The sequence below is a fragment of the Mobula hypostoma genome, chromosome 9 (assembly GCF_963921235.1).
Source record: "Mobula hypostoma chromosome 9, sMobHyp1.1, whole genome shotgun sequence".
In the NCBI taxonomy this organism is placed as follows: domain Eukaryota; kingdom Metazoa; phylum Chordata; class Chondrichthyes; order Myliobatiformes; family Myliobatidae; genus Mobula; species Mobula hypostoma.
The window spans coordinates 68,751,486-68,765,544 of NC_086105.1; the positions used below are offsets into that span (position 1 = coordinate 68,751,486).

Genomic DNA, 14,059 nt, shown 5'->3' on the forward strand with positions numbered 1-14,059 from the left:
AATACCATAATTTGATGAAGAACAAACCATGGGCACGGTAAAAAAAAGAAGTCTCAGGTCCCGATCGACTCCCGAGTCCACGATAGCAGGCGGCAAAAGGGAGAAACTCCCTGCCATAAACCTCCAGGCACTGTCAACTTGCTGATGCCTTGGAAGCAGCCGACACTGAGTCCGTCCATCCGAAAACTTCGAGCCTGTGACCAGTCCCTCCGATACAGCCTCCAGAGCGCCATCCCCTGCCGAGCGCCTTCGACTTCGCCCCGGTCACTGAAACAAGCAAAGCCGAGGATTTGGGGCCTTCAGCTCCGGAGATTCCAGTTACCACACAGTAGCAGTGGCAGCGAAGCGGGCATTTCAGAAGTTTCCCAGATGTTCCTCCGTACTCTCATGTCCGCCTCCATCAAATCAGAATTGTGCACGGTCCCCTACTTGACAGATTACAGATATCATTCACCGGAGAGGCCGCGCGTGCTGCCATCTTCTCCTCCTGCTACCTATTGAGATACAGCATAGAACTGGCCCTTCTGACATTTGGAGTCACGCCACCCAGCAGTCCTCTGATTTAACCCTAGCCTAATCACAGGACAATTTGCAATCACCAATTACCCTACCAATTGGATCTTTAGACTGCGGTAGGAAACGGGAGCACGCAGAGGAAACCTATGGGGTCACGGGGTGAAAGTACAAAATCCTTACTGACAGCGGCGGGCATTGTACCTGGATCGCTGGTACTGTAAACCGTTGTGCTAATCACTGCGCTACTATGCTGCCCTCAGAACCAAACTTGTGTACTATTTAAACCTGCTATCGGTAAGATATCACATGATGGGTCAGCTCACTACTAACACAGTGTCTATACTATCAATTGTGTTCCTGTCCGCATCGGATCCTCGAACACATTATCTGCCTGACATTTGGGATCAGCAGTGACGTGCCATATTTCTTTGGATGAAGCAATAAACAGACGTTCTATTTGGCTTCAAAGTCCAATGTACAGGATACGATTTAAAAGAGCTACAGCATTGTTCTGCCTGGTGCCTAGCCAATATTTCTGAATCGAGCAACATTATCAAAACAAGAGCAATACACGCAAACTGCTGGCAGAACTCAGTCTGGAGAGGATAAGCAGTCGACGTTTCGAGCAGATATCCTTCATCGGAACTGGAAAGGAAGTGGGCAGAAGCAGGAATTAAAATGAACTGTATTATCACATCTCATTTCTAATTTCAGGATCCTGCTGAAATTGGTGTATTTTATCTAAATTTTGGAAGTCTGCTTGAGGCCCTGAGGCATGTCCTGGGGTTGGAGAACAGTTTGTGTATGCGAGTGGGAGGGAGGGGAGGGAAGGAGCTTGTTCTGCTGTTGTCTTTTTGTTGCTTGCTTTCTGTGTTGTACATTTAATGGTCACTTTATTAGGTACACCTGTACACCTCGTTAATGTAAATATCTAATCAGCCCAGCAACCAGCAGCAACTTAATGCATTGAAGCATTCAGACATGGTCAGAAGGTTCAGTTATCGCTCAGACCAAAGATCAGAATGGGGGAGAAATGTGATCTAAGTGACTTCAGCTTGGAATGATTGTAGGTGCCAGATGGGGTGGCCTGAGTATCTTGAAATTCAGTGCTTCAGTTGTTCCATTTAATATCTGAGAATCTATACAGTACACAACCTAAAATTCTTACTCTTCAGAAGAAAAATCCAAAAAATGAATGGCAGGAAAAAAGCATCAGAACCCCAAAGCCCCCCCCCCATGCACAAGTAGCAGCAAACCATCAACCCTCCTCCCTCCCCTCCCCCCAATTGTTCCAGCACCCACCACTCACCAAGCAAGCCATAGCAAGCCCCAAAAGACAGAGCATGATCTGCAGTCCAACAGAAGCTACTGTTCACCTGACAATTTGACTTGCCACAGGCACTGTATCTCACTAACAAGGGCAGAGAGGGTCACCCCCTTTTCCACAGCAAGAAGGAGACCAACAGATAGTTGTTCTGATGTTACAATCTGAAGCACTGTTTATTCGAGCTCACCCAACTCAAGAACCAGCAGACTCTTCTTTTCCCCCCTCCACCCCGAGAGGGAGATGTATTTCCTGGGTACAGAGGCCTCCGACAGCTGCGATGTTCCGATCTCCGCGGCATTCTAGTTGGCAACATTGGCGAGGAATCGAGTCTGCCACAGGGGCCGCACCCTGAAGGTACACTTCTTCCAGGCCGCTCCTGGAGATATCAAAAACAGCCGGTTGGCAGGAACTCACTGCTCACTCAGTGGCCATTTTATAGGCTGCAGGAGGTACCGAATAAAGTGGCTGCCAAGTGTATGTTATAGTGCAGATCACATGGTTTATGCGTTCTGTTTATTCAAGAAGATAATTCTCTCAGAGTCAGAGGATCTCCCTTCCCCTAGTTGTGACATTTACTGAAGGCATTGCCGATGATGTATTTTGAGGACCGCTGCCACCCATCCCACAATCTTTTTGACCCAACACCATCAGGAAGGAGGTACAAGGAGCATCGGGATTAGAACTGGCAGACTGGGTAACAGATTCTTCCCTCGGCTGTGGGACTAATGAATACCCTGCCACCACCGAGCTCTGATCACTAGGACAGTGAGGAGTTTACTGTTTACCTGTGCTGCACTTTATTACGTGCATTTCCAGTTGTATTTTATTAACTTACTTGCAGTATAATGTTTTGGTTTATGTGCTGTCTGTGATGCACATTTTGTCAGTACACCATGATCCGGATGAACGTTGTTTCATTTAGTTGTGTATATGTATAGTTGGATGACAATAAGCTTAAATAATTAAGTTACTATTTGAGAGAAATAGCTAATGGACCTTTATTTACAATAACTTAAATTATGCAGAACAGAAGGACACAGCAGGGAGTTAATAAGCAAGACTTGAATTGCTTGTTCTGACTCAAAAATGAAAATATTGTTCAGAAAATATTTGGAGTGCGTTTCTATCTGAAGGATGTGATGGAGGTGCTGTTGGAGTTTACATGGAGCCTGGTGTTAGCCCCCTCTTGTGGTAGAGACCTTGTATTAACAAAGCAGACGGGATCAAGGATCAACTCTATTCACCATTTACGTGTATTCAGAATCCGCTGTGGTGTGTTGGTCAGGGTGTGACATGCAACAAAAAAAATCAACAATTGTAAAGAATTACATAAAAACAGGTTAAAGGACAGATATGGAATAAAATATGCATGAACTGGCTCTGTGGCTGAGGGCTGCAGTCACTGACACAGCTAAACTGAACTGATCACTCCTGGACTGTTTTGAGTACTCTGATGTTTAATATTCTGTGTGTTATTTGCTTGCTGTCTGTGCAATTTATGTTTAATAGTTTCTTTAGATGGGTTCTTTGTTCTGTGGCTGCTCGCAGGAAGACAACTCTCAGGGTTGTATACTGTATACATACTTTGATAATAAATGTACTTTGAAAACACCAGAATGTATTTTCAATGTGAACAATATTATAAAAAATGGTGTGAACTGTCTACAGTGTTGTGTGGTGACAGGGGTTGTAGATAGAGAGTGGTGGGGGTGGCAATCAAGAATGGGTGATCAGATTAACTGCCTTGGGGGGGAAGAAACTTTTATGATGACTTTGGTTTAATGGTATTTGCGCTTTTCAGAAGGGAGCTTTTGGAAAAGGCAGTTTGCAGGGAGGGCAGTGTCTGCAATGATTTTTCCTGCCTGTTTCGTTTTCCTGGACACAAGTTCTGCAGTGATAGTACATCGACTGCAGCCATTGACCCTTTCTGCTGACCTGACAGTTCGCTGTAGTTTATTGTGAGAGTTCAGCTGATGTAAGGATGCTCTCTATGATGGCAGTGTAGTACAGTGTAGTTCACCTGTATGACCAGGGGAAGATGGAATTTTACCAACTGTCACAAGAAGTGCATCCTCTGCCTAGCCTAGCCTTTTTGTTAATGAAGGAGATGTGGTTCTCCCACAGGGTCCTGTGAAACGCTGATGCCCAGGAACCTGAATGGTAAAACAGTGCTAACTGTGGAGTAGTTGATAATGAGTGGGTGGAGAGGAGACACATTTCTCTCCTCTCTATCCAGGACATGCCCTCTCCTCATTGCCACCATCAGGGAGGCGACAGGAGCCTGAAGACACACAGTCAACGTTTTAGGAACAGCTTCTTCCCCTCTGCTATCAGATTTCTGAATAGTCCATGAACCCATGAGCACTTAAATATTTTGTTCTCTTATTGCACTACTTATTTTTTATATTTTTGTTGTAATTTACTGTAATTGTTCATGCATTGCATGTACCGCTGCTGCAAAAGAACAAATTTCATGGCATATGCCAGTGATAATAAACCTGATTCTGAAATCCACCCAGCTACAGGCCTTTTATAATCGATACTGGGAAAAAAGGAAAGTTTGGACAAACTTGGTTTGCTCTCCCTAGAGTATGGGAGGCTGAGAGGAGACCTGATAGAGGTGCTTTTTTTTTATTATGAGAGGCACAGGTAGGGAGGACAGTCAAATCTTTCTCCAAGATTGAAATGTCAAATGCCAGAGGATAGTTTTTTTAAAGTTGGGGGAAGGGGGGTGAGGGGTGAGTTTAAAGGTGATCTGAGAAGCAAGATTTTTATGCAGTTATTGGTGCTGGGAATAGGTGACCAGAGGTAGTAGTAGGATCAGACAGATTGGTGGTTTTTTAGATATAAAGGGAATGAACAGATGTTGATGATGCACAGGAAGAGGACATTTAGTATATATTTGCATCAAGATTGGCACAACATGATGGGCTGAATGGCCTGTCCTGTCACACATTCACCTTCATGTCATGTCATTTGGTTGCCATGGTAGCGTAACAGTTGGCACGACGCTATTACAGCTCAGGTATCGGAGTTCAGAGTTCAATTCCAGTAATAAAGTTTGTACATGGGTTTCCTCTGGGTCCTGTGGGTGCTCTAGTTTCCTCCCACAGTCCAAAGACACACTGGTTGGTAGGTTAATTGGTCATTGTAAATTGCCCTGTGATTAGGCTAGGGTTGAATAGGTGGGCTGCTGGGCACCTCGGCTCATTGGGCCAGAAGGGCCTGTTCTGTGCTGTCTCTCCAAATATGATCTGATTCCTAAATGGACATTGAAGCTTTGGACACTACCTCACTTTTTATAATATACAGTATTTCTGTTTTTGCACATTTAAAAAAAAAATCTATACAATATATGTAGTTGATTTACTTGTTATGTTTTATTTTATTTATTACTATTATTTTTTTCTCTCCGCTAGATTATGTATTGCATTGAACTGCTGCTGCTAAGTTAACAAATTTCACGTCACATGCCTGTGATAATAAACCTGATTCTGATTACTATTGGGACAATGTGTACCTTGTTCATGTTCCATAGTCTTTCAATTTTCTCTTTTAATTCAGCATATTTCTGGTGTTTTTCACTTATTGATTTCTGTAAGTTATGTGTGTTTGGAATGGTGATATCTATTAAGTAAGTTGTTCTAGCTTGTTTATCCTGCAATATTGTATCGGTTGGTTATCATGAATTGTATCTGTAATAACAGATCAGTCATCATATAATTTGTATTTTTATTATTATTGTTCTATTCTTCTGCTGTCCATGTTGTATTCTTCTATCCCTGTGTTTCCTGACCTCTGGATCTTGGTTAAAGATTAAAATATTAGAATTATTTGTCACATGTATATCAAAACATTGAAGCACCCAGTGAAATATATCGTTTCGTCATCAACCAACAGAGTCCGAGTATTATGCTGGGGGATGTCAGAAGTGTCACCATGCTTCCAGTGCCCACATAACTAATCCTAACCTGTACGTCTTTGGAATGTGGGGGAAGTGGGAGCATCCAATGGAATCCCACGGGATAATGGGAAGAACATACTCACAGAACATTAACCGCACAGTCCCTGAAAGTGAGGCCACAGCCATGGAGCCAGTTTAGTGCGGAGGTGAGTGAAGTCGGTCCAGGAGTCCATTTTCTGCAGGCCACAGCCATGGAGCCAGTTCAGCACTGAGGTGAGTGAAGTCACTCCAGGGCCCAGCGACTGCAGGCCACAGCCACGGAGAAAGTTCAGCGCTGAGACGAGTGAAGCCAGTCCAGGAGCCCAATGGCTGCAGGCCACAGCCACGGGGAAAGTTCAGAACTGAGGCCAGTGAACCCAGTCTAGGGCCCACCGACTGCAGGCCACAGCCACGGAGAAAGTTCAGCGCTGAGACGAGTGAAGCCAGTCCAGGAGCCCAATGGCTGCAGGCCACAGCCATGGAGCCAGTTCAGCACTGAGACGAGTGAAGCCAGTCCAGGAACCCAATGGCTGCAGGCCACAGCCATGGAGCCAGTTCAGTGCTGAGGTGAGTGAAGTCGGTCCAGGAGTCCATTTTCTGCAGGCCACAGCCACAGAGTAAGTTCAATGCTGAGACGAGTGAAGTCGGTCCAGGAGCCTGATGGCTGCATGCCACAGTCATGGTGCCAGTTCAGCACTGAGACGAGTGAAGCTGGTCCAGGCCACGGTTGTGGAGTCAGTCTAGCCCTTAAGCAAGTTTATCTCGCGGAGTAGTGAGCCTAATACCGGTCCATCTTTTATCCTCAGCCTTGATACTTTGGTCAAATTGTGCAAAAAGTGAAAAAAAGTAAACACATAGAACATGAACTGCAGAGTCCAATAAGGTGTGTCTAGAGCTGCAAAGCTTATTCAGCACTGAGGGGCTGCAGGGCAACAATTGCTGCCAAATTTGGCGGCATGGGGTACAAAACTCCTGCATCTCCTGCCCGACAGTCGTAGCGATAAGAGAGAGAGTCTAGTCTTACGCAGGTAGGTGGTGTTGAACACCTCGTTTTGGACTCTCGGCCTTGACTTTAATCTTCTTCAATGCTTTAATTGACGTGGAATAATCAAGCCAACCATGGGTTCATCTTCCACCATCAGGCCTCAAAGCAGTGTCCACCCCCAGCGATGGCCATTCCTGCACTCTCGAGAGTAGTTCACCGAATCCCCAGGAGATCACAAAAGCATCAGATTGTTTAGTTGGTCAACCTTGGATTTAACCGCTCTGCTATTGGTGATGATGCCTTCAACTGTCAAGGCCCAGGGCTTGGAATTCCCTCCCTCGACCTTTCCACCCTCCCATTCCTCTGTTAGGCAACCCTTTAAAACAATTTCTTTCAAGAATCTTTTGGTGGCCGTCATTAATATAGAATCAGAGAGATGTACAGCAAGAAAACTGGCCCTTCATCCCTGTTGGCCAAGTTGTCTCGTTCAGGTTGTCCCATTTGCCTCTGTTTTTTACATGTCCCTCTAAATCATTCTGATCCACGTAGAAAATGTCTTTAATTGTGCCTACCTGACCACTTCTTCTGTCAGCTCATTCCATATAACCACCACCATTTGTGTGGAATAAGTTGCCCCTCAGATTCCTTTCAAACCTTTCCCCTCTCAACTTAGATCTATGCTGTTTAGTTTCCCCACCCTGCAAAAAAGACTGTGACCATTCACCTTATCTATGCCCCTCACAATTTAATAAAGTCACTCACTGACTCCCCATGTTCCAGGGGAAAAAAAGTCCCAGCCCATCCAGTCTCTTCTCATAACACAAGCCTTGGTAAGAACCTTCTGAATCGTTTCTGCATCCTTTCCTGCTTATTGACTGCTTCCCTGTACCCAAATGAGTAGAACTACGCACCATATTCCACTGGACTCTCACAGATGTCTTATACGGCTGTAACATGATGCCCCCCACCCACCAAACTCCTGTGCTCAATGCCCTGATTGATGAAGGTAAGCATACCAAATGCCTCCTTGTGTGGCTCTGTGTCAGTTGTTTTGTTTGATAATTCTCCTGTCCTATCCTAGATTTTTTATGCATTACTATGGTCACTATAGAAATGTAGGTTGCTTTGATTAAAAACAACCTTAATAGTCGCTTTTCCAAAATGGTGATTTATTAGCCTGGCTTTGTCAAGAACACTCTCACATTTGGTAAGTATTGTCGATTCACAACAAACCTCCAAAATATGTGCGACCATTTAATGAAATGGTAGAAGTTTATTGAGCATTTAACATTTGCAGCTTATAAAATTATTTACTACCTTTTACAAACACAAGAGATTCTGCAGATGCTGGAAATATTGAGTATCACATACAAAATGCTGGAGGAACTCAGCAAGTCGGGCAGCATCTGTGGTAGGGAATAAACAATCGATGTTTCAAGCTAAGACTTTTCATCGGGCCTAAAATGTCGTTTGATTCCCCTCCATAGATACTGCCTGACTTGCTGAGTTCCTCCACCATTTTTGGTGTGTTACTACCTTTTTAATGGTGCTGAAACCTTGCTGTATTTCTATCACGGTTTGAAAGAATCCTGTGAAGATCACCATCTTCAATGGCGAGGTTTCAGAATCAGATTCAGGTTTAATATCACTGGCATATGTTGTGAAATGTGTTATTATCTGGCTGCAATGTATAATAAATGGTAAATTACAGTACGTATATATGCTTTTAAAAGTTAAATTAAATAAAAAGTGCAAAAAGAGAACAAAGTAGTTTGGTAGAGTTCATGGATTCACTGTCCATTTGGTAAATGGATGGCAGAGGGGAAGAAGCTGTTCCTGAATTGTTGAGTGTGTGCCTTCAGGCTCTTGTACCACCTCCCTGATGGTAGCAATGAGAAGAGGGAAGTCCTGTGTGATGGGGTCCATAATGATGGATGCCACCTTCCTGCATGCTGGGGAGGCGAGTGCCCGTGATGGAGCTGACTGAGGAAACAACTTTCCACAGCTATTTCAATCCAGTGTAATGGCCCCTCCAGACCAGGTGGTGATGCAGCCAGTCAGAATGCTCTCCACAAAACAGATTAGTAAGAGCTCACTGTGTGATGTTGTGTAACCTTGCTTTAGAATACACTACTGTACTGATGTTACTAACAGCAATATTTGCCTAGCAGCTGCAACCTCGGTAGCCAGCCTGTTAAGGTTTCTGGATACAATATTGCAAAAGATAAGGAAAAGATTTATAAGGATATTACTGGGTCTAGAATGCTTGAGTTATGAGGAGAGGCTGTATAGGTTGGGACTTTTTCCCTGGAGTGTAGGAGGCTTAGGAGGAACTGTATGAAAATCATGAGGGGTGTAGATAAGGTGGATGGTCACAATGTTTTTCCAAGGGTTGGGCAGTTTAAAATTAGTGGGCGTAGATTTAAGATGAGTGGAAATATTTGAAAGGAACTTGAGGGGTATTTTTTTCCACATAGCGACAGTGTTATAAATAGAATAAGCTACCACAGGAAGCTGTAGAGGTGGGAGGTTGCAATGTTTGAAAGACATTTGGACAGGTACATGGATCAGGAAAGTTTAGAGGTGGCAAATGGAACTCGCTCAGATAGGTAGCTTAGTTGGCATGGACAAGTTGGGCCGCTGGGCTCGTTTCTCAGCTTATAACTCTCGGAGACGAATACAAACAGGAGCCCAAAATGATTCATGAAGCTAGAAAGGTGAGGTTGGTTGTAGGCTTGACTACAGAATCGAAAGAATCTGAGCTCTGTGAGGAGAAAGAATCTTGTCAGCAGTAGTTTTTCCGTCAGTAAATAGGGACACTTTTCTCAGAGCAGGGAGGCTGAAAATAAATTTTAGATATTGCAGGGAGGTTTGTGCTAGAAGAAAGTTTCTACTAGTCAACTCTTTCCAAGTCACTAGGGCGGCACAGTAGCATAGCAGTTAGCACAATCACTTTACAGCGACAGAGATCACTGATTGGGGTTCAGTTCCCGCCGCTGTCTGTAAGTAGTTTGTACGTTCTTCCCATCACAGCGTGGATTTCCTCCGGGTGCTCCAGTTTCCTCCCACATTCCAAAAGACATATGGTAAGGTTAGTGTCTATAAGTTGTGGGAACTTACCGACTGCCCCCAGCAAATTCCTTGGACTCTGTTGTCATGGACGCAAAGCAACATATTTCATTTTCGATGTGCATATGACAAATAAAGCTAAACTTTATAATCTTTAATCTTTTATATTGAGACACTGTCTGCCGGCCCAGTCAGTGGAAAAGAACGCTATGGTATTATCCACAGTTGGAATGAAGTTATTCGGATATTCAGATAACCATTACCTCTCAATTGGAACCATCAGAATGGTTTAACAGGACTTGGAACACATTGTTCCTTCTGGGACCTTGCTCTCTGTGGGAATGTTGCCATGCCTGCCTGCAGAATATCAGAAATTCATTGTCTGGGACAGCCTGAAATTGTAAAAAGCCCAATATAAATGCAAATTCCTTCCTTCTACTATCTCTAAGTTCTACCATGAGCCATTTTATTCATGCAAATTAAATCTCTTCATTACTCCAATAATTGGCCCAGAGTACACTTAATGACCAGCAAGGATGCTAATTTCTTTTACAATGCAAGTCCAGCAAGTCGAGTTTGCAAGTAAAAGTTGGTTAATCAGTTGGACAAACTGGATGATCAGTGCATCTATCCACTTGTTTTTGTGCACGATTATCTTACGGAGCACTTGATGTTTTGCAGGGTGATTAATGCAGGGAAGAGCACACACAATGAAGATCAGGGTTCCTGTGAGGTGGTGGCAGTGAAGAAGAAAGCAAGCGCTCCGATCACACCAAATAAGAATTGTGCAGTCAAAAGGAGGTCTTCGTTACCAAATGGAGAAGGACTACAGCTCAAAGACAACTCAGTAAGTGATGCTTCATTCTACTTTGCGAAAAAATAAAGAATGACCTATAGAGCACACGAACAGGCCATTCAGCCCTAAATGCTGTGCCTAACCAGTCAAATGCCCGACTGAACTAATGTGGTCGGCATGGTAGCATAGTGGTTAGTGCAGTCAGTTTCCAGCCTTTGTCAAGCGTCAGCAATAATCGATCAGAGCTCAATTCCCACCACTGCCTGTAAAGAGTTTGTATATTTTCCCATGACCGTGTGTGTTTCTCCTGGTTTCCTCCGACATTCCAAAGACAGACTGTCCTGGGTACGCCATGTTGCCGCGGATGCCTGGTGAGACTTGCAGGCTGCTCCCAGCCCAATCCTTGGACTGTGTTGGTTGATGACGCACAACAACGCATTTCACTGTATGTTTCAATGTACATGTGACAAATAAAACTAATCCTTTTACATATTTCTGTCTTGATCTTTTTATCATTATATATAGAATGTAGAACACTGCCCTGCAGCCCACAATACTGTGCCAAACCAATTAAATTAGTAATCAAATGGCCAACTGAACTAACACCTTCTGCCTACACACTGTCCCTGATCCTCCATTTCATGCACCCACTTGTGCCTATGTAAGACGCCTGTACAATGCCCCAGTCTGGTCACTTCCAGCACCACTCCAGGCAGCGCATTCCACACACTCACCACTCTGTGTAAAACAAAAAGTGAGCTCCACATCCCCTTTGAACTCACCCCTCTCACCTTAAATGCACATCTTCTGCTGTTAGACATTTTAACCCTGGGAGAAAGATGTGCTCTCTGTCTAGCTATGCTTCTCATAAACATATAAACCTCCCCTCAGTTTCTGCCACTCCAGAGAAAACAACCCAAGTTTGTCCAGCCTCTCCTTATAGCTCATACCCTCTAATCCAGGCAGCATCCCGACAAACATCTTCAGGGTCCTCTCCAGGGTCTCAATATCCTTCCTATAATAGGGTGAACTGTATGCAATACTCCACATGTGGCCTTACTGGGGTTTTATAAAGCTGTAGCATAATTTCCTGGCTCTTGAAATCAATTTTTCGACTAAGAAAGGCGAGCACGCCACGTGCATCCTTAACCACGCTATCAGAAAGTGTAGCCACTTTCAAGGAGCTATGAATTATCACCTCAAGATCGCTCTGCATATGAACTCTGTTACGGATCTTATTACTGATAGTGTCCTGCCCCTTTGCATTTGATCTCCCAAGGTGCAACTCTTCACATTTGGCAGGGTTAAACTCCATCTTCCATTTTTTCCACTCAAATCTACAACTGACCTGTATCCTGCTGTTTCCTTTGCTTGTCTTCTACACTATCCACACTACCACCAATCTTTGTAGTATCTACTAACCCACCATCTCCATTTTCATCCAGGGTATATACAACAGATATCCTAGACCAGTTCTCCGTGAAACACCACTAGGCACAGACCTCCAGCCAGAATAAATCCCATCGACCATTACTTTACCTTCTATGGGCAAGCCAATTCTGATTCCATATGGCCAATAATCTTCTAGATGTACCTCCCATGAGGGACTTTTTGTCAAATGCTTTACTAAATACCAGGGAGAAAACATCCACAGCTCCACCTTCATCACCTCCCTGAAAATGTCAATGAGATATCATATTTACTCACTCAATCAAGATCCATACTGATAACCCAGAAAGATCTGTAGCACTAAAAACTGATATGAAATAGAAGTGACCCTGAATTTTAAAGTCAAACTCGAGTGCATTCTCATGTGCAATGCAAACTTATTTGTAGCAGCACCCCAACCACAAAGCACCAAATAAGCAGAGTTCCCAAGTAATCATTAATCATACGTACTTTTTCGAGTCATAGAATGCTACAGCTCAGAACCTGGCTGTTTGGCCCATCTGATCCGTACCAAACTGCTGTCCCATTGACCTGCACCTGGACCATAGCCAATCCATGTCCTTATCCAGACTGCAGTGTTGCAGATGAACCTGTAGGATTCTGAAAGAGGCAGCTGAAGAGATTGTGGAGGCATTAGAAATTACTTTTTCAGAATCACTAGATTCCGGCATGGTTCCGAAGGACTGAAAAATTGCAAATGTCATTCCATTCTTCAGGAAGGGAAAGAGGTAGAAGAAGGGAAATTATAGACCAGTTAGCCTGATCTCTGTGGTTGGGAATATATTGGAGTCAATTCTTGAAGAAGAGGTCCTTGGGGTACTTGGAGGCACATGATAAAATAAGCCAAATTCAGCATTATAGCTTAAGGGGGAATCTTGCCAGACCAATCTGCTGGAATTCTTTGAGGAACTAAGAAGCAGGGAAGACAAAGGTGAATTGGTGGATGTTGTGGACTTGGATTCTCAGAAGGCCTCTGACAAGATGCTGCACGTGAGGCTGCGTAACAAAATAAGATCCCATGATATTACAGGAAAGATACCAGCATGGATAGGGCATTGGCTGATTGGCAGGGGACAGAGGATGAGAATAAAGGGTGCCTTTTCTAGTTGGCGACCGGTGACTAGCGGTGTATCACAAGCGTCGGTGTTGGAACCGCTTCTTTTTGATTTGTATGTCAATGATTTGGATGACAGAATTAATGGCTATCTGACCAAGTTTGCGGATGATACGAAGATAGGTGGAGGGACAAGTAGTGTTGAGGCAGCAGGGAGGCTGTAGAGGACATTGACAGATTAGGAAAATGGGCAAGAAAGTGGCAGATGGAATACAGTGTCGAGAAGTGTATGGTTATGCACTTTGGTAGAAGGAATAAAAACTCGATTTTTTAATTTTCACCCCGTTTATAAAATAGTCTGAGGTGCAAAGGGTCTTGGGAGTCTTCGTACAGGATTCACTAAAAGTTAACTTGCAGCTTGAGTCAGTAATGAGCAAGGCAAATGCAATGTTAGCATTCATTTCGGAACGACTAGAATATAAAAGCAAGGATGTGGTGCTGAGGATTTGTAAAGCACTGGTCAGACCGCACTTGGAATACTGTGAGCAGTTTTGGGCCTCTTTATCTTAAAAAAAAAGGATGTGCTGACATTGGAGATGGTTCAGAGGAGATTCACGAGAATGATTCCATGAATGAAAGGGTTGTCATATGAGGAGCGTTTGATGGTTCTGGGCCTGTACTCACTGGAATTTTAAAGAATAGGCAGTGGAGGGGGGATCTCATTGAAACCTATCGATGTTGAAAGCCCTAGACAGAGAGGAGAAGATGTTTGCTATATTGGGGGAGTCTAGGATCAGAGGGCACAGCTTCGGATAGAGGTCCATTTAGAATGGAAATAAGGAATTTCTTTAGCCAGAGGGTGGTGAATCTTGGAATTTGTTGCCACAGTGGGCTTGGAGGTCAGGTCATTGGTTGTATTT

At 43.9% G+C, this 14,059-nt stretch overlaps 1 protein-coding gene across 1 annotated transcript in view; it reads left to right on the forward strand.

The window, feature by feature from the left end:
* Positions 1-14,059, forward strand: part of ppm1h (protein phosphatase, Mg2+/Mn2+ dependent, 1H) — a 234,228-nt gene that overhangs the window by 95,508 nt on the left and 124,661 nt on the right. The window contains exon 2 of the mRNA XM_063058479.1: positions 10,522-10,687. Within this exon, the coding sequence (XP_062914549.1) occupies positions 10,522-10,687 (166 nt within the window). The remainder of the gene's footprint in view (positions 1-10,521; positions 10,688-14,059) is intronic.